The sequence below is a fragment of the Artemia franciscana genome, chromosome 14 (assembly GCF_032884065.1).
Source record: "Artemia franciscana chromosome 14, ASM3288406v1, whole genome shotgun sequence".
NCBI lineage: Eukaryota > Metazoa > Arthropoda > Branchiopoda > Anostraca > Artemiidae > Artemia > Artemia franciscana.
The window spans coordinates 40607117-40628995 of NC_088876.1; the positions used below are offsets into that span (position 1 = coordinate 40607117).

The following is a 21879-nucleotide window of genomic DNA, read 5'->3' on the forward strand; positions in this document are numbered from 1 at the left end:
ATTAGTCACGTAACGCAAGCATGAGTTCAGATCAATGACCACTCCCGATCTGCTAATCAAATGAGCTAATGATCCTATAATCCGCAATCAATTGAATTAATATATTTCCGCCAACTTTTGTAGATTAAAGAAAAAACACTTGACTTTTTTTTCTCAAGTTAAAGTAAGGAAATTTCGAACAAGCTTATAACGACAAAGATTAATAAAACAGCAATCCTAAAATACTTTATTTTATTCCGTAAAAAGTGTTCTTAATTGGTTTGCTTTTACTGTACCAAAACTCTTATATTATTTTATGTTTTCAGTAAAGGGCTAGTATTTTTATAATCCTAGAAACATAGGGAAGCATAATTAGTTGGTTTATTTGTACTAGTTTTATTGAGTATATTAGATAGGCTGTGAAGTAATAATTTTTATTCATTTTAAGTTTTAACTTCATTCTTTACTTCCCTCGGAAAAACGTTGTTTAATTTTATATTAATAGAGGAGAAATTCAATATTATCATTAAAAATGCTAAATTTAAATACAATAGCTTCTCCATGGCGTAAGATAACCTTTTCAGGTATTGAACTTGCCAAAAATAGAGGTGATCCAACTAGCGAGTCTTAAAAAAATCGTGTCTACGCTCCAGCTGAAAAGCTGATCAGAAATTAATACTGTAAATATATGAGTTTGACAAACTTTAGACACACCTCTTAAGAAACTCCTGGAACTGACATTCACCATTATTTCAGTAAAGCGAAAGAGGTTTCATGCCTGATTGTCCATTTAGTTCCTGGTACACAACCTGAAGATCAGGAGGGGAACTTAGTAGCTATGACCTGTCAGCAGATTTCGCCATAGAGTGAAATGGCCGAGGGGACATCAGACTTTGACGTCTCATCCCCTCCTTGTCAGCAGCAAACGGATGATATTCCTCTCGAGCCGAAAAATGCCAAACCTGTATACGAGTAAACAGTCCCCGAATAATTTTGCCAGAACATCCCCTTCCTTTAGATCTTGTTAACTCTGCGAACGAAAAATTCCAAGCCCACTATTGAAAACTACATTAGAATGATACTGCAGCTAATTTCATATGGGAATTACATAAAAAAAAAACTAGTTTTTTAAGTGAAAGTAAGGAGCGACATTAAAACTTAAAACGAACAGAATGTTGGTTTATCTCTCTTTGTGCCAATAGCTCCTATCAGAAAAATTGTTTCAACTTAAATAGTTAATGTAAATTGTTTCGGCTCAATAATTTCTACAAAAGTTGGATATATATTGCGAATTAGCAACCTTTTAGCTGAAAAACAGTCTGTATTTTCTTTTTTTTCTTTTTTTTTATAGGTAACTTAATATGTGGGTCAGTACTATTACTACTTTTGCACACCTCTGCAGTCCCTCTGTCAACCTTATCATCAGTCAACGAAGATGGGGAGGTATGTCTATTTTATTTTTTCGGGTGTTCGGCTTTTTCAAACGTAATTCAGGCTCTTTACGAGTGTTGAAGTTGGCATAATATTACAAGTGCAAATATTATCCTTTGTAAATTTGGCTTGTCTGTTGTTTCAAAGAGATATTTTAGAACTTAAATTTCATCTCATTTACTCGGCTTTTTTCAAAGTGATCTGAATTACTGATTCTTTAAAGAAATATTGAAATTTGAAATTTGCTTAGGTTTTGACTCTGAATCTTTTTTTAATCACTAGCCTGAACCCTCTAGGCTATGTTTAATTTTTCAAAAGAAAATATAACAAAGGTAATTTGTCTTTAAATAGAGTATTTCTTTCTATATGTTTCTTTTATTTATTCATTGGAGGCCAAAAGAGAGTTTATTTTAACAATTTCAGAAACCTCTTCCTTAACAAGCTATTTCATGTCACGCTAATTAGACAAATTAAAAGCATGTACTGTTTGCGAGATCCCGCTATGGACTCTAAACTATAAATTATCTAATAACTGTAATATACTGTGCCCGATATAGATAATAGTTGTGCTACGAATCAAACGCGATTGATTCGTCAACCATAAAAAGCATATTCAGAAGTTAAGCATAGCCAGGGTTATATCCATGATTTCTTTCGGGGTGGGTTTTAATAAAAGATTTTTTCGACGAAAGAGGGGGGTTTACAAGAAATACTTTAAAAAACGCATCCAAAAATTATTTACATTCACTTTTGTCACGTTTTTATGAGTCAGACCAACATATCGAGAGGGGGGCTCAAACCCCCTAACCCCTGGATACGGTCTTGAGCAAAACCAATCGTTATACGCAACTGTATTCACAATAAGAGTTTGCCAAGGGGCGGGAATCTTCCGAATGGAATTTCTGGGTTGGTTGGAATTTCCGATAGGATGGTTTCTGAATTGTTTCTGAAAATATTCGAATCCAGTGTAATTCCAATGGAAGATCTGAAAATATCCAATTTGGAAGTCCAATTACATCATTTCTGAAAATATCCGATTCCTGTGTAGTTCTTGTGGAAGATAAGTTCTCATTTAAGATCTTGCGAGGTTTAATTATTCAGCCTCGATGAACGTAAATATTTCTTTATGAACTGGACCGGGCAATTTTTTAACTGCTTACCTTTTAATACAAAAATCAAGTGTACTTTTGTCTGTCCATTCATTTTTTCGTTCTGCTCGCTACATTTGCCCTAATCTACTCAAGACCAAAAAATTATTTTGTGATAATGGCTGTATACATCTAAAAACTGAATTTAAAGACTGCTGATACGCTAAAGCAGTATTTAACTTGATGAATCAATGAATGATTCACCAATTGACTGCATTTAAGAATGACTGCATGTGCAATCGTTTCATTAAAAGGTGCAATTCTTACCTCGTCGAGTTCAGCGACTCATTCTGTCCGGCGTAATCAAAAATATTCCAAGTTCAGTAACTGAATCATGCATCTACGTTCATTTTGGAAAAATACGGCCTCAAAGCGAGTTCAGTGGCCCTTGGATGGTGAAAATGCCATCTTTTAATACTTACCTCCTTCTTCCCCGAATAAGCCGGGCAGCCCAAGGGGGGATGCTCCCAGATCGAAAATCCATGTATGATTCTGGTTCAAACAATGTGCAACATTCCTATTTATTCTAATAGAAATCTAACTCTGAACAATGGGTGATTTTCATGATTCAGGGCCTTGCTCTTTGGGCTGAACTGAATGAATTAAAAATAAGCAGATTTACTGATCAGACAACTGCAATGAATACCTTGTTGTCATGGTAACAAGCATCCGAGGACCAAAGGTCCAAGCAGCCGACTCTAACGAGTGAAGTAAGCGGAGGGCAACAGTTGGCTATATTTGGGACAAGCGATAGCCGGAGATCCTCTATCAGTGCAGAAGACCAGACAAAGAGGATAACTAACATATAAGAGTTGGGTCTTTGGTGATTTAATGAGGGAAAACAGGAATTCATAACTGTTAGAGCCAGACACAATGTTGTATCTGGTGACTTCATTAAAAAAAAGTAGATACTTTCAAAGAATATCGGATAATTGACTTCATTAATCTAAAGTTCCACAGGATTAAACCTGAAAATTTTTGTTTCATTGTTTTGTTCTAGGAATTATTTCAAGTCGAAATCCAATCAGAAAAACGTCAGTAAAATTTAGGTTAAGAAAATCGAAAGATGGCTAGTTGAATTTAAGCTGGTGGTTCTACTGATGCCATAGCTGTGCCTTATTGCCCCCCCCCCCCATTTTAAAAGTGAAGACAAGAATGCAAGAGTCTATCTTCTGCTGAAAAAATAACAAAACCGCACACCGGTAGATGGTGCTGGTTTTTTTTTTCGACACTAGCACCAGTTTTTATCTTGCAAGTTTCCCATTGTTGGGAAATTAACCAAACACTTGAAAAACAAGGTTGTTAGTAAAACAAGTTTTACTACCCTAGGAATGACACATGGACGGATAATAGATAGAGATATCTATTAACAAATGAACTAGCATCATTTTTATACAATCCTAACAAGGGAGGGGGGATTAACACCAGAATTGTCCCTTACTCAACTGGACTATCTGTCTTGGCTTTTCCTACAATTAGCCATGACTTGACGCCCACAACTATTCAAATGTAGTTCAAAGATAACAAACAAATATTATTTCAATAAGAGCGGCACACTTATTGCCGCCACTCACGCGTGCCATTTAACCAAACACTTGGAAAACTATAGGCTCTATGACTATTTTAGCTCTATGACTATCTACCTTAGCTGTATGGCCCTATGAATGACGCATGGACGGACAACAGATTGACATATATACTAACAAATGAGCTAACATCATTTTTATACAATCCTAATAAGGGGAGGGGGGTTAATGCCGGAAGTGCCCCTCACTCAATTGGACTATTTGTGTTACTTTTTCTACAATTAGCCATGCCTTGATGCCCACAACTATTTGATTTTGGTTCAAAATTTCCCTCTTTGCTGGTGACTGCCGAAGGGTGTTCGACAAGTTCAACAGCCTTAAGTGAGTGACGGATGGCAATACAAGCCGGCTAAGCTGACATTCGGCTTTTAGCCAATAAAGCCAAGTTGGCTATCCACTAATTCATTCGACGTAAACCTGGAAATTCAGAATAAATTTTTCCTGCGTAATTCATATTTTAAATTAGTGAATTTTCTTCCTTTCCCTCTTCCTTCTTTGAATACACTATTGTGTAAAGCTCTTTTTTACTATTTTGAACATTCTATTTATGCAACTTTTTTTTTACTAAACTTCTTAAAAACTTTGTCCCCTTAATTATGGAAAAACTTAATAAACAATCCTAGTAGTTTCTTTTTTTTTGTTATTTTTATCATTTCCTTCCTTTACCTTCTCTTTGCGTTTTTACAGATCATTTTAATCGCTTTATATATTCTACTATTCTAATGGTTTTTAATCTTTTGATATGTTGATTTATGCATTTAACTTTTATTTTCTCACCAATCTTGTCATATTTGTTTTTGCTTTGTTGTGTTTGTTTTTATGTTTGAATTTGAAGTGAGAATTCGGCCCATCTGGGCTTGTAATAGCCATATTTTGAAAATCAGTCTTGATCTAAAGTAAAAAGGCCACTTGCCAAACATACAAATATTTGTTTATAGAGCAAGTTCTGTCCAAAACACCAAGGACCAAGTAGACCCGAGCTCTACTCAGGATTTACGTTACAGAAAAGTCAACATAGTAGCAACAAAATAAAGCTTCAGGGTGAGCAATTGATAAATTTAGAATAAAAATGATAAGCCTTTTCTGCAAAGTCTTTTAGGCTTGATCGAAGCTTTAATATTCATCTTCTTCCATTATTTTTAGTTTTAGAATAGGCTACTTAAGATGACCGGGATTATGAATTTTTACGATGGCTTATTTGAAAGCACTTGGCTAAGCGCAGGGGTGTAGCTCCAGCATTTTTATTAGTGGAGGGGGCAAGAGGGGTCCTGGCTAAGCTTGAAGTGACATACTTCAAGTTACGTAACTTATCCCCTAGGGTTGAAAATTATATACTTAGTCACCCTATAGCTTATAGAGCAAGGTTGAAATATTATAATACTGGATTAAGAAGCTAAAGTATCAAATTTTTTCCTTTGTGTAAACTATAGGCAAAGTTCGTGGCTTGCAGCTTTTCCCAAAAGGGACGGCAGGGGGCTAGGTCATCCTCAATGACATAGTTATTAGAATTTTCGACTATCCTGAAGAAAATGGTTATCACAAAGTTTTGATCGGACGACTTTGTAGAAAAAATAGCGTAAGAGAGGGGCTAGCTTTCCTCTTATATTTTGATCACTTAAAAAAGGCAATAGAAAATTCGATTTTGGATCAAATGAGCCGTGTTCCAATCTTCTACGATCACTGGTTTGATATGATCACCCTGGACAAAAATAAAATAAAAACAAATACGCATCCCTGATCTTTCTTCTGGCAAAAATGCAAAATTCCACATTTTTGCACATAAGAGCTTGAAACCTCTACATTAGTGTTCTCTGATATGTAGAATCTGATGGAGTGATTTTGGTAAAGATCACTTGATCTTTGGGGTTTTTTCACCCTTTTTCAAGAAATAGGGCAAATTTTATCAGGCTCGTAAATTTTGATGGGTACCAATATATTTGATGAACTTTACGTATTTTGAACGAACATCAGAATTCAATCCTTTTGATATGTCTATTGTCACCAAGACTCGGTTTCTTACGTTTTCGGTTACTATTGTGCCGCATCACTCCTTATGTTACAGTTCGCTACCATGAACTATTTGATATAAAAGATTTATTAATAAAACGTAAATCCAACATATCTCCAGACAAGAAAAGCAAAACAAAAAGATAAAAAAGAAAACAGAAGACAAAAGGCGTGAGGATAAAAGGAGGCCCTCCCAGCGTGATTGAAATCATTGTTCAAACTAAAATCCTTTATTATCATACGTCAGTTACTGAGAGTTTAATGAAGGTTTTCCATAATTCCTTTTCTTTCCTTTTTCTTGGAAGTAGTAATACTTCAAGAACTTTCCAAGTTGCTTTTCTTGGTACATGCATAAGTTGGGAGCGTGGGACAATCTTAAAAATTCTTAGAAAGATCACCAAAGCTTTAAAATATACTGAAAGAAACACTATTTTTTCTGACTTGTATAACGTCCTACAATTTTATGTTTCTGGACTACTAGAGGCTGAGATGAAGCAACCGCACTTCTATGGGCGTCATTTACTGCCTCAAAATTCGGGAATTTACATACTATTCTTTACTGAAACGAAATTTAACCTCTATCTTGACGGTGAAAATTAGTATTAGGATCATGTTATGCATTTTAGCTTCAATTCTGTTTGGTTTTTAGGCTCGTGAAGATTCTTTGATGGAGACCGCAGCGCCAATGAGGTCGGTAGCTATATCTGACTACAAGAGAGAAGCATATTATGGACCACCAGCCCCGCCTGTGTATGCTCCAAACTTGCCATTACCAGCTCCAAAATACTCTCCACCAGCTCCTGCACTTCCGATACCTGCTCCAGTATATACTCCACCAGCACCACCTCTATATGCCCCGCCAACACCCCCTGTGTACGCTCCACCACCACCACCGCCTGCTTACACTCCACCTGCACCACCTGCGTACATTCCACCACCACCACCTGCACCCCCTGTATATGCTGCACCAGCAGCTTCTAAGTATATTCCACCACCTCCACCTATACCCCCCGTGTATGCTCCACCAGCCCCTCCTAAATATGTTCCACCACCTCCACCTGTGCCCCCTATTTATACTCCACAAGCACCCCCTACATATATTCCACCACTACCACCTGCACCTCCCGTATATGCTCCACCTGCACCTCCTGTATATGCTCCACCTACACCTCCTGCATATGCTCCACCAGCACCACCTTCTCCTCCAGCCCTGGAAGCTCCTGTATATGCACCACCAGCACCTCCTACATATAATGTGCCACCCCCACTCTCTGCATACACTCCCCCACCATATGAGCCCCCTGTGTATGCTCCTTCCGCTCCAACATATGCTCCACCTGCACCTCTGTTTACTCCACCTGCACCACCAGTTTACGAACCTCCTTCATACACTCTACCAGCCCCACCTGCATATACCCCTCCAATGTACGAGCCTCCTGTATATGCTCCACCAGCCCCACCTGCAATTCCTCCTCCAGTATATGAGGCTCCTGCATACGCTCCACCAGCACCTCCTGTATATGCACCTCCCACATACGATGTACCCACGTATGCTCCGCCGGCTCCGCCAATGTACGAGGCTCCTTTGTACAATCCACCTGTGCCTGAATATGCTCCTCCCCCAGCGTATGCCACCTATGAAGCTCCTGCTTATCCGGTAAGTATTCTTTGCCTCCTTGTTTCTTCTGTCAGCTTGTTTTGTTTTGTCTTTATAATCAGCTTGTGCTCAAATTTCCAATCAATAATCCTAGGATTGTTCAAAATTTGTGAAACGGGCTCAAAATTTGTCTTCAAATTTTTATTGTAAAGATAGCTAGCTAAAAACACAGCTATTAAACATGTATTTGTGGCACACGTCTCGTCAGTAACATAAAAAAATACAAATATAAAACAGAACACGATCTTTTAGACATCTATAGGAAACTAATTTTTTAAAGTCTCCTATATTTTTTATATCCCATTTTACACAATTGTTTGTTTTTTTTTTGTAATATTAAGCTAGTATTATCGGGAATGAGTTACTTTTTCTCTGGTTCTTTTTAAGTAAACTGTGATGAAACATTATTTCTTTATTGTAGCCATAGAGATTTGAGTTCTCCTCCTATTCTTCCAGAGGATACGAAAAATCGTAAGCAAGATGATATAATTATTACCAGCATGCTAATTTTTACTTGTATTTCCAGATATTAGAAGAGGTAATGGGAGGGGTTTCGCTCATGATATGTTCTTTTGGGTATTTAAAATTAAAATCTACCATTTTGTAAACAGCTTGAAGCTTAACAATTGATCTTGTAACTTTTTGCGTGTAATAGCCAAATGCAGAAATTGAATTGCGTTCAAAAGCCTTTACTGAAATTTGTTGCAATGAATTATTTCTTTATTGTGCTTCAGGGCTCAATAAGCTGCAACTCATCCTTTTAAAGATTGACAATTCTAGGAATATTTATCTATTAGTAAAGGCGTCTTGTAGTGGGTTTGATATCAGATTGGTAAATTTTGGTGACCCAAAGTTGAAATTCAGCTGGTAGCACCACATTGTATGCCTCGGAATTTGAGTTTGGTGGTGAGGTTAAGTGGAAACATTTCCATGACCTACTAATCCAAACAAGTAAAACAAAAAGAAGAAATGTTAACAAAGACTAACCAAATTTTTGACGACTTTCAAAGGCTCTGAGGTTTTGCCAGAATGCTTAATTTTCTATAAGACATTCATTTTCAAGTTCAAACCACTTCAATAGAGAACAATAAATACTCTTATTCAAACATATTCCAATTAATTTTTGCTAACTGCAATTTTAATGTGGTACTAGTTGAGCAGAAGCAGAAAATTGATATTACAAGAAATTGCTAAAAAACAATATCAATACTAGTTTGTTTCTGACTAAGTTTCGTCTCTGAATGTTATGTCTGTGCATCTTTCATCATGTTCATTAAACAGATATGAAAATTGCTTTCCTAGGTTTCCATCTTTTTCAATTTTAAATTAATGCCTTAATTGTCCCCTCTTATTTGTCAGTCATAGATTGCAAATGAAAGTCGAACAGTGTTCAACCCAACAAAATACGAACCAATTATTGGTGCTATAATCGTTTGTAATAGGGGTTTCATCAGAGAATTTCTCTCGGGACTTGTATCACAAACAAGGATATTACAAACCTCTTTGATCGTCGATGCGGCGTTATTGACTAAAACCGACTAGTTACTAATGTCTAAAATAAGGTTCCAGGATAAGCAGTATATTACTGCTCTATTTCGTAATCTCTTTCGTAAGACTCATATGGCATTTTCCATTGAAAATTTGTGTTCCCAGTTATATGATAATGAAAAGGAAAACAAATTTTACAATACTAATTGAAAAAATGTCGAATCGAACAATATAAAGAATTGAAATTTTTCACAATATTTAAATAATTAGTAAGGGGAATATTTACAACCCACATTTTGTAAAATTCAGGAAATTTATCCCAAATTTTGCTCATTTTATTATTTTACATGACCCCTCCCCCTAAAAAAATACAATCTTAAGTGTTTTGCAGTTGTCTAGGAAAATAACATCAATATGGAACATCAGATTAAAAAAAGAGAACTAGATATAATATTTTTTTGTAAGGTGATTTCCATTTTCTACAGACGCAAAGAATAAATAATTATTGCAACTTTTGAATTTTCTCCTATATCCTGAAAAGATAAAATCCATTAACATGCTTTAGATTTTAAAACCAAAGTAAAGTGTGGTTATCAGATTGATACTCGAAATTGAGGATACGGTCTTAAATAGAAGCCAAAATTGACGATCAGGTTCCCAATATGAAAGTTAGAATTGACGATCTAATCGGCCCTTAATCTTAGGATTGTGAGTTTTCACAAGTGCGACTATAGTATGGCTCGGGTATAAGCCAAAATATCTCCAATTTTAGTGAACATTATCTTTCTAGGTACGAGTGGCTTGCACATTTCTTTTCTTAGCTTATTAGTACATTGGTAATGAGAAAGAGTAAAATCTCTTACTCGCATACAATTAGAGTTGATGAGTAAAATTCAAAGCTTTCTTGTTTAAATGGTACATACACAACACGGTTGAAAAATTCAAAAGATACTTTGTGACATTTTCGATCAAGTTCATATTTGAAGCCATTCTCTCTTAAACACTTTTTTTAATTCTTCGAAGAGTTAGTAAAATTTGACAAAATTTATTTCTATTGTGTACATTGGAAAAAAAAAACTATTTTTGAATTTTGGAAATTCCATTTTTATTATTTCGCCGCGTGTCCGCATAAAGGTAATGGAAAAAATACTAGGTTTGCAAATAAATTCAAAATTTTTTAACTATATTAAGTAAATGATCTTATTCTCATTTACTACTGTAAAATATAAGCCTTATTAATAACGGCAAATTTGATAAAATCTACCAGTAAAAGATGGACGAAAAAGAACTGGCAAATATTATAACTATAGATATAGATGATAGCAAGTAAAAACGCTGAAGGATCAGAATTCGTCTCAGTGATTGGATTAAAAAGGGATAAACGTTAATTCAATCACTGCAAAAATGTTTGTGCTTTCGTCTACTAATTTAAAGCACAAAACTTATTGGCAGAAGTCAAATTGAGCATAAGAAATTAGCGGAAAATTAGCAAAAATATTAATTGTAATAACAGATATTTAAACAGGTAACGGATAACTTAAATATAATAACAGAATTGAAAGGATGAACAATATTAATTAATCTGATTCGTCAGACTGAACAAGAATAAGCGTTAATACTTCGTTTAACAAAATGTTTTTGCTCTCAGTGCGAGCCTACGTGAGAGCCTCTCACATACTGATTTAAAGCACATAATTCGTCGGCAAAAGTGAAACTGAACATAATCCATCAACCAAAAACTATCAAAAGTCATAATTATTATAACAGGTGCCTACACTGATGCCAGAAGACTTAATTACAATTACAAAATAAGAAGGTTCATGAACAAAAATTAATATAATTCGTATGGCTGAACAATGATAAGCGTCAATTATTTACTAAACAAATGTTTTGCTCTAATATACTGCTTTAGACCATATAGTTCATTGACAATATTCGAACTAAACACAGCCTCTTACAAGTGTCATTATGTTTGTAGATATCTAAAGAAATAACTTAAAACAAATTAACCAAGGATAATGCTTATAAATTCGAATTAGTTTAATTAGTCGCACTGAACAGGGCTAAGCATTAATTATTTATTGTGTTCGTTTTTATGCACTGCCATATAGCACGTAATTGACTAATAAAACTAAATTGATTATAATCAATTGGGAAAAATACAAACAGTAAGTTTCTAATGAATATAAGGAAGAAGAATTGAACGAATAAAGGATTAGAAAGTGGATGAACTAAAGAGACATAACTGCCAACTTATTGCTCAGTTTCGAGCAAACTCTGACAAATTATTTTTATTTTAGGCACCCCCTCCAGCATATGCACCCCCCGCGTATCCTGCTTACAAATGAAAATCTTCTAGGAATTACGTTTGAATATAAGTCGGGTGCTTTTGCTTTTGTTAGACTTAATTTTATTTATTTGTGCATTAAACTTTTTGTACGCAAATCTCTGCTTATCTGCTTCTGAAATTAATAGGAAATTTAATTGGAGTAACATAGAAAATGTCAGGCAATTTTTAGCGGGATTTTGAACTGCATCAAAGGACACTCTGCACATCCAGTTTATCAAAAAGGCGTAACTGCGGTATCTTAAGAAGGACTGGGATCAGTAAGTTCAAAATCCCGCAGCATGTTGAGGACGATATTGAAAACTGGTTTGAGGGCAACCAACCCCAAACCCATGCTCTTTTTAGCTGGAAAAAGAGGAGGATATTGAAAAGTGGTTTGAGGGCAACCAACCCCTCAAAAACGTTAACATCTTGTTCAAAATAGTAAAAAGTAAACGAACTAAGCTCCCCTGATAGCAAATTTGGTTAGAAAATATTGCCGTTTAAAAGTTTACTGCAACAGCGTTTCCTTCCCACAAAATAGTGGGAGGTTATTTTTAAATTCAATAATTTATATTATTAAGTATTAGTCATTTATATTAGTCAAAATTGCACATAAAGAATTTTGCCCCTAAAATACAGAAAGGGGCTACCATAGTAGTCCATCTTTGACTTTTAGTAATACAAATTGCCTATAATTGTGCCACATCCGTTGTTTTTTAATGAAACAAATAACAATGAATAATTTATATTATTAATATTATTATTTGAATTAAATGAATTAATTTATATTAATATATAATTTAATAATGAACTTAAGTTAATTTTAATTGAATTTTGAAAATATCCTGGTTCTTTATGTGAACATTATTCCTGAAATGTAGATTTACGATTTATTTACATAGGAATGTAAGGTATTTTAGTTATTATATATTTTAGTTTTTACATGAATTGTGTTATACTCGATAACAGAATATCCCCCAATAACCCCTTTCAATGTAATCACAATTGTATTTTTTTCTTTTTGCTGTAATTTTCCTCAAAATTTCATTTAGCTGTATATTTAGGCCTATAAGCTCAAAAAACTCCAGCAAATTTTTTTAGCCAAGAATTAATTAAATCCCCCAAAATTCCTCCTTCTAATGCAACACATAAATTCTAATTTTCTTTGTTCTTCGCTTGAGATGATTTCTCTTTGAATTTTGTCCAGGTTCTAAATTAGTTCTATATTTAGCCCTATAAGTAGGTAGAATTTGTCAAATTTTTCTGAAAAGTTTTAGAAAAAATTCCTGCGGGTTTACGTCAATATCTTTGGCACGTGTTCAAGGCAATAATGTTAACGAACCAAATTTTATTGGTGAAACGAAACTGAAGGCAGTTGGGGAAGAAGAAATTTTGTTTTTTTAATTTCAGGATTGGTTAGAATTTACAAAAGCAAACATTTTAGAAATGATACTGTTATACGTATTCACATACTATCATTGTACCGCAAAACACTAACCTAGGAATGGTCCAGTTTCTCTAATGGGTTTACAACAAAAGATTAATTCATTACAATTGACCACTTAAGAAGTACAGTGACTTGATTATTACTTATTCTGAGTGTAATAAGATTGACGTTTTGTGTTTTTAATGGCAATTAAACTTAGATGGTAATCACGCTTCAAAACACTAAAAAAAAAAATTAACACAGTTACTATAATTTTTCCAAGAAAACTCGGTCCGCTCGATCATTCTACTACTACTACTACTAATAACTCACTGCAGCACCAAGCTGCCTGAGGCCAACACAGCTACGCACGCTCCTCTTCCAACCTAATCTATTCTAGGCCTCCCTCTTTTCACCCTCCGAGGAAATTCCCATTACTTTTAAATCTTTATTTATGACATCCTCCCACCCCAGACGAGGACGACCTGTTTTCCATGTGGCCCCAAACGGTAGGCCAAAAAGGACAATCTTCGCTAATCGGACATACTTCATCCGCAGAAAGTGGCCTAGCCATCTCAACCTTTCTTTGATTATAGCCCGAGAAAGCGGGATTGAACCACATTTTTCGTACAGCCTACTATTTGAAATACGGTCAGTTAGCCGGGTACCCAGAACATTCCGTATGCAATTTCTCTGGAAAACATCTAATAAATTTTCGTCCGCTTTTCGGAGCGCCCATGCTTCAGAGCCATATTTGAGCACTGCCATCACTGTTGCTTCCGATATTCTAATCTTGGTTTGCAGATATATTTTCTTATTCTTCCAAACTTTTTTTTAACTGTGAAAAAAACAAACATAAAATAAAAAAGTCAGTTATTTAAGCTGACTTTTAAAGACCAATTTTTCAGCTCTTTTTCATTACGATTTTTTCGTCAGGTTTTTCAGCTCTTTATTGGGGGGGGGGATTAATAATCAACCACCATCAAAAACAATGTTATCTTTTCAAAGATTTTTATGATGGTAATATTTTTTGGACTTTCAAAGGACCTATCTCCTTGACGAGAAACTTGTCACTTGAGTTTTATAATCAGAAACATTTTTATACATTCGTGTTGGAAAAAATTTGTCTTTGAAACAGATACTATTAACAGCAAAGTCTCTAAAATAATGCGATAAAAGGAAAAAAGATGTGGCATTAGTTATCTACTTTTGCCATTGAATTCAAGTGTATGGCTTGTTATTTCCTACTCCGGGTAAACGACTACTGTTCAATTTTTTTTTTCGGTGATGGTTTCGTGTTTGGAAAATTTATTTAAAAAAGAAGTAACGCTATCTGTTTTTGGTCCTAGGCATTTTGGGAGCTAACTCTAAACCAATATATTGATATTCAAATATCTTATGATTTAATTCATTCAATATTCCTAAATTAATCATGGGTCAAATGATTGATTTCGGTCTAGGGAAACTAAAAATTCTACGATATGGAGGCTGTTTGCGGAGCCCGAAGCTCACACTAAAATAATTAAAAATACTTAAGTTGGCAACCCTTTGTAATATATTTAAAAAGATGGTACTAATTTAACATTACAGTTTGCGTAAAAATGCAGTCCACAAGGTAATTATATGTAATAATAACTAATTATTATATACATCTCAAATTGAGATTAATATAGAATAATCTAGTCAATTGCTTGTATTGTAATTCAAGAAATAACCAAAAATTAATTAGCCATTTTAAGATTAGCAATTAACTAATTTTCATTAGTGATGATTTGCTTTTTGGGTGCTGTTTTAAGTCCAATCTGATATTCCTAAAGATAAGCTGACTATTTTGCATTTGAATTGATTTTAGATTATATATTAGCTATTATTATACAGACCATTAGTTAAATCTTGGGGTTTCTTGGCTTTTTGTACATATTAATCAATATTCTTATGAATTCTATTTTTATTGTTGTAAAACTAATGAATGAAAGTAAATAAATATACACTGTGTCATTTTTGCATTTCCCTTGCTTTTTTGTTTCCAATTCGGTTTCTGGATGAGAACACGACTAATAGTTCAAGAGAAATAGAGCATCTCCAAGTTAGAATTGTAGTGCTGTGCTTATATCAATTGCCTGATGACGGAAGCTTATAAAAAGTCAGAAATATTATAAGAACTTGTCTATTTGCAAGTAAAAAAAAAATTACCAAAGAATGTCTCGTTCTGTACCTAATTAAATGAAGTAAATTGTGGGCCAAAGTAAAAAGATTGTGGCTGGAAAGAATGAGACTGGAACTGTCCGATTGCAAGCTGGGGAAGGGTATGAAGTAGAGTACGAGCTTGATTCAGGTGTTCGATTTTTGTGTTTTGAGTAGGAGCAACAAAAGAGAACTGATATACTTGTGGATGTTGCTTGATGATTCCATTGGGGTCAGACTGATCGTTTGTATCAGATGTTTGTCGAGCATGGGTAAAGATAGGGGCTATTTGCTGCTGATGAGGCACTGGTGTTGCTGTATGAACAGGTGCAGCAACAACAACTGAAGCTACTAGGGTAGGGTTTGGTTCGTCCTGCTGATGAGGCACTAGTGCTGCTGCATGAACAGGTGAAGGAACGACAACTGGAGCTAATAGGGTAGGTTTTAATACTGCCATAAGATTAGGAATGATATTGTCTAAGGTTCCTTGAATTCCGTTCTTGTCAGCATCAGGACTGAAGTTTCCATCGGTGCTAGTTAGTTTCATTGTTTCTTTGGCCTGTAAGAAAGTCATATTTAGTTACTAGATACACGGCTTCAGATCTGGCGCAAAGACATTTGGAATAATAAGATCTATGAGAATATTTTAATATGGTGGAAAATACCCGTGCTACTGTTAACATATCTTTATGGTGAAACTAACTGACCCAAACAGACAACAAAGCTGTTTGAACTCTTGAAAGTTCTTAGTAGCAGTAGTTCTTTTTTTGGAGCTAAACTGCTGAAGTTCAATACTTATTATTTAGACCCACAGGTAAAAATGAAAGAAAATTGGATTTTATGCAGATTCCAAATATATTAATAAAAACAATGTATATTAAGTCATTCCACTTTGTTGGAGGTCCCTATGGTTACTAAATGCTAAACTTCCGAGAAAATTGATTGATATCATAATATTAGTTTAGCTAATTTTATGAAACTAACTTTAATTATTGGCCCTCCTCTCTCGTAATATATCCGTCTTGATGGGACTACCTTGTCAGCAAAGAGTAAATGAATAAAATCTTTTAGTCTTTTTTAAGTTTATATTTTGGAATGCATTTACCCCAAGAAGTAATTAAACATTCCCTTTGTCACTGTAAGTAATTAAAATGCAAAAATTTAATAATAAAGAGGCTTCTTTGAAAAGTTTGTAACACCACTCCTTTACTCCCTGCCCATGAATTCTATATTAATAATTCTCAGTTTTATATTTTATGTCAGATCCAAATAATACTTTTCCAATCTTTCATCTTCTCTAGATTTGAATTTGAATAATCGGTCAACTGACATTTTCTTGCTTGAAAGTCGAACAATCTTTTAGTTCAGAAATTTTTTTTGGCACATATAATTGATACTAATTGATGATTATACTTGATGCTTTCAGTTACTAGATTCACGGTTTCAGATCTGGTTCAAAGACATTTGAAATAATAAGACGTATGAGATTATACAATTATGACAATACAATTAGGCATTGCTATGATATTATCGATATACTCATTTGTAAGCAGTATATTTGTAACATTTTTAATTTAGTTGAACTTCACCCTCAACACTTCCGAAAATCGTCATCTTACTACCCTTAGCGTTAGTATTAGTTTTTATAGAAATAGTAATTGGAGCCGTTGTAGTACTAATAGTAGGACTGATAGTAGTAATTGTAGTGCCATGCACATATTCCCTTTTGGTCAGTTGATTTTTCCCTTTAAGCAGTCTGTTAAAGTTCCGGTACAATGAAATAAACATCTGAGGACATGCTGAGGGGAAATTTGAGTGAAATCAAAACATACTTATATGCAAACAAATTGCAAAAAGGGTGTATCAGCAATAGTTTCGGAACGGCTTATCAAACAGTTCGTGGTAACGAACTGTAGTAAGGAGCGACCCGGCTCAATAGTAACCAAAACTCTAAAAAATGGAATTTTGATACCAATAGCTACATCAAAAGAATCGCATTTTAATGCTGGTTTTAAATATATAAGTTTCATCAAGTTTAGTCTTACCCATCAAAAGTTACGAGCCTGAGAAAATTTGCGTTATTTTAGAAAATAGGGGGAAACGCCCCCTAAAAGTCATAGAATCTTAACGAAAATCACACCATCAGATTCAGCGTATCAGAGAACCCTACTGTAAAGGTTTTGAGCTCCTATCTACAAAAATGTGGAATTTTGCATTTTTTGCCAGAAGGCAGATCACGGATGCGTGTTTATTTGTTTTTTTGTTTTTTTGTTCTTTTGTTTTTTTTTGTTTTTTTTTTCCCAGGGGTGATCGTATCGACCCAGTTGTCCTAGAATGTTGCAAGAGGGCTCATTCTAACGGAAGTAAAAAGTTCTAGTGCCCTTTTTAAGTGACCAAAAAAATTGAAGGGCACCTAGGCCCCCTCCCACGCTAATTATTTTCCCAAAAACAACGGATCAAAATTCTGAGATAGCCATTTTATTCAGCGTAGTCGAAAAACCTTATAACTATGTCTTTGGGGACGACTTACTCCCCTACAGTCCCCGTGGGAGGGGCAACAAGTTACAAACTTTGACCTGTGCTTACATATAGTAATGGTTATTGGGAAGTATACAGGCGTTTTCAGGAGGATTTTTTTGGTTTGGGGGAGGGGTTGAGAAGAGGGGGATATTCTGGGGGAATTTTCCTTCGGGAATTTGTAATGGGAGAAGAAAATTTCCATGAAGGGAGAGCAGGATTTACTAGCATTATTTAAAAAAAAACAATTAAAAAATAAAAGTGAAAAAGCTTTTTCAGCTGGAAGTAAGGAACAGCAATAAAACTTAAAACAAACAGAAATTATTACCCATATGAGGGGCTCACCTCCTTCTAATACCTCGCTCTTTACGCTAAAGTATTTTCGGTAATTTCAACTACTTATTCTACGGCTTTTGTGATTCAGGGGGTCATTCTTAATGAATTGGGATAAAATTTAAGCTTTAGTGTAAAGAGCGAGGTACTGACGATGGGGCGAATCCCCTCATATATGTAATAAAAACATGAGAATGCAAAAGTTCTTTACGTAAGCTAATTTATAAGTTACGTAAATCTTTTACCAATAAAAAGATTCGTAAAAAATTAAAAGTTCTAGTTGCCTTTTTAATTAACCAAAAAATCGGGGGGTAACTAAGCTTCGTCCCCCCGCTCTTTTTTTCTCAAAATCATTCGATCAAAATTATGAGAAAGCCATTGAGCCAAAAAAAATATGCAAATTTCATTTTGATTATTCCTCTGCGGAGAGCCAAAATCAAAACATGCATTGATTCAAAAACGTTCAGAAATTAAATAAAAAAAACAAGTTTTTTCAACTGAGAGTAAGGAGTGACATCAAAACTTAAAACGCACAGAAATTACTTCGTATATGAAAGAGGCTGCTTTCTCATCAACGCCCCCTCTTTACGCTAAAGTTTTTTACTGTTTTAGAAAGAAGAATTGAGAGAAAGAGTCAAACTTTAGCGTAAAGAGCGGGGCGTTGATGAGGAAGCAGCCTCTTTCATATACGAAGTAATTTCTGTGCGTTTTAAGTTTTGATGTCACTCCTTACTCTCAGTTGAAAAAACTTGTTTTTTTTATTTAATCATATCAAGATGAAACTTCCAGGGCGTAAAAATTTCATGTCTCAAGATGAAACTTTTGGGTATAAGGTCAGAGGTGCCATTTCGACCAAATCTTGGGGTGGGCATAAACTCCATCTTCCCCCCCCCCCGACTCACTTCGTGTCGCGTAATCATCTAGGAAATGGGCATTTGACAGAACTCGAGAATTTTATTATGTATCTTACCTACTTTCAAAGTTTACAATAATTAGTAACAAATAGCATAATTACCCCAAGGGTCGTCAAGTAATTATGCTCTTTGGTTAATAGGCGTGCAGTAATTTCAAATCAATTGGACAGAATGGATTATGTCGGACATAATGGATTATTATGGCCGGCAAAGGGCCCTTTGTGGTGGAAGCTTGGGCCCCCTGGAAAATCTGGAGTGGGCATTTGCCCGCCCCTGACCCCCCCCCCTCCCCAAATGGCACCTCTGTATAAGGTTCAGACTTCCTGAGGATGCTCAGATGGAAAGATCAATTGACCAAAAGGCAATTTGTCCACGCTACTAATAATACTACTACCACTTTTACTTTTAATACTATACTGCTACTACTACTACTACTCCAACTACTACTTTTATTACAACTATTTGTAAGGCTAAGAGGATTAAGATGCAAATTTCAGGAAGTATGGAGGGGGAAGTTAAGTAAAAACAACAGGGGGATATGTACCACCATCTTTCAACTAACACAAAAGACTGGAATTTTGTATTCCATACCTTGCGAAGCCAAGCAGTAAGTAAATTAGGAAGAACAAATTTGTAGCCAAAAAATAATCCCCTTGAGTGACTCCTATCTCCAACTATATATGTGAAGTTAATTCTTGTTGGCAATACATGTACACTATTAAAGTAATCTAACAAAGTTTTCCGCCATAAATCTCGTATTCTTATGCTTGTCGCATTAATATGCACATAGGCTATATGTTCAGCATAAATAACTGATCGCATTCGATTTGTACTTGTAATATTTGATAATTACCTTGAAATTACCATTCCCAGCTTCATAGCCAAAGGTATATAAACCATCATCATTGACATGGTTAATTTGCTTCAATATTTGAGCTTGATTTATTGATGTGCGTGATTCTTCACGAGCACTTGGTGGAGCACACAGAGCAAGGGCCATAATACCTGACAGGTATAACTGAAACTGAATTTGTCATTTATATAATAATTCACGCAGTGAGAAATATACAGGTAAGTACACTAAATAGCTAGCTTTCATATCGGTGGTTCGTGGCTTACATTTTCATTAGTTATATTATAAAATGAAAAAAATGTATTTATAAAATTTTTACTGTATCAAATATTTATTAAAAAGACTATTTCAATTGATATCAAGCAAGCAAATATCCTTATTTTTCAGAATCTATAACATTGAATGGACAGGGCGAGGAAGCTCCTTGGATGCGTTCTTCAATCGCGCCATTATTGGACATTAGCTTTATAGCGTGTTTGCCATATTCTTTTGGAACACGTGGAGAGAGAGGGGGTTTAACCTACGAATACTGCTTAATATGCCATAAGAATACAATGTACACCTGGTCTTTCAGTCAGGTCTAAAAAGTCTTGCATTTCAGAAAGATTACACGGAACTCAAAATGCCTAAGGTTCATTTATTGAAACATGTAAAACGAAAATTTGCACTACTTTCATATGCTTGAAAGGCAGATTGGTACCCGGTCAGAAGCTGGGTTAAGACTAAGAAGGTGAAAATGGCCTTTAGGTTGAAGTTAAAGTCGAGGTTGAGGTTGAAATTGCCATAAATCATGACAAACTTGACAGCTTTAAAAGTGATAGAAGGCTGATAAATCTAATTATTTTTAGTTTTGTGAAAATATTTTATTTTTATCACAACTTCTCAATAATAGGTGGAAAATTTACCTTACCGACTTTTGACATTTATGATAAAGCTGCACATATCATGCAACTTAAGATGTCATGAAATATCAAATTTTTAGGGAGGTAGGGAGTAAAATCTTCATTTAATGTCTTATTTTAACACAAGCTCATGATTATTTTAATGCCGTTGCCTAAGTTGTACAATTTGTTTTGTAAACATAAGATTAAAATAAAATAAATATAACTCTATAAAAATCACACATATTCTTTGGTCTTATGATCTTTTCGCTTTAACATAAACTTTTTCTTAAGAAATAAAAGAAAATAAGGATTTTTTATATTAAAATTTTTTACTTTGGTGTTTCTTCGTGGTGCGTAAAAAATGTCTTTACATTTTCAAACTGTAGGATATACTCGCACCGTTTGACCATTAGTTTAACCCCTATCTTACTTGAAACATCCAAGTAAAATTACAGCGAATTTATATTTCTTATTGTGCTTTTTCAATGCTCCCTGAACTAAATAAAAATGTGTGTTTCCCAGATTCATTGCTTACAAGTGATACTATTCGTGTGATTATTAGTTCTGAGCACAACTTACAAGTGTTCTGGACATTTTCTTTGACATAAATTGCAACACAGCAGTTAAATTACTGAGTTTCTCCAAGGAAAACGCAGGCTGTTATATCGTAACTTGCCTTCACTTTTTCAGCACATGAGGGACTCCAGGTTTCGTTGAGGTTAGGTTCTTCTTCCTTTGTTCTCATCAGTTTCTTGACACACGCATCTGTTCAGAGATGTGGTTAGATTAAAGGCACACCCAATCTGCTAATCTGTTGATGTAATGATTCAGTAATAACAGTTTTACTTACCGCAAATAATTTACTAAGCAAACTTGTTTAGATATTTAAATTATTCTTTCAAACAAGTCCTATTTTACCTGGATTATTGAAAACGTCCAAAGAACTTAGTTTGAAATAAGTGAAAACTGGTATATATTTCAAATAGACATAAAAGTATTATTCCAATTCATTAAATTTCCACTGATCCAGAGCACAGCAAAGGCGACATAATTTGTTTGTACAGTTTTCCAATAAAACAATATCCATTACTTTTACTTGACACGAATTTATCTTTTTTATGACTTTACAGATTAATAGCCATT

The 21879-nt window shown here is 34.7% G+C and overlaps 2 protein-coding genes across 2 annotated transcripts in view; one reads left to right on the plus strand and one right to left on the minus strand.

Moving 5' to 3' along the window:
• The window catches only part of LOC136035721 (uncharacterized), a 71824-nt gene extending 60083 nt beyond the window's left edge, over positions 1-11741 (plus strand). The window contains exons 2-4 of the mRNA XM_065717674.1: positions 1331-1422; positions 6801-7808; positions 11597-11741. Coding sequence (XP_065573746.1) covers positions 1331-1422; positions 6801-7808; positions 11597-11644 — 1148 coding nt within the window. The 3' untranslated portion in view covers positions 11645-11741. The remainder of the gene's footprint in view (positions 1-1330; positions 1423-6800; positions 7809-11596) is intronic.
• Positions 11742-15202: 3461 nt separating this feature from the next.
• Positions 15203-21466, minus strand: LOC136035725 (uncharacterized). Its single transcript, XM_065717677.1, has 3 exons — positions 21316-21466; positions 19853-20023; positions 15203-15794 (listed from the first exon to the last, which is right to left on the minus strand). Exons 1-3 carry the CDS (start codon positions 21340-21342, stop codon positions 15267-15269), a joined length of 726 nt encoding a protein of 241 aa, XP_065573749.1. The 5' UTR covers positions 21343-21466; the 3' UTR covers positions 15203-15266.
• Between the last annotated feature and the right edge of the window lie 413 nt (positions 21467-21879).

Bases quoted from the DNA above. Each gene is read 5' to 3' on its own strand.
- LOC136035725 (XM_065717677.1), bottom strand. From the start codon at position 21,342: ATGTCAAAGAAAATGTCCAGAACACTT. The intron at 20,024-21,315 runs GTAAGTTGTGCT...TGACAAATTCAG, and splicing joins AGAAAATGTCCAGAACACTT to TTTCAGTTATACCTGTCAGG. The intron at 15,795-19,852 runs GTAATTATCAAA...ACTTTCTTACAG, and splicing joins CTGGGAATGGTAATTTCAAG to GCCAAAGAAACAATGAAACT.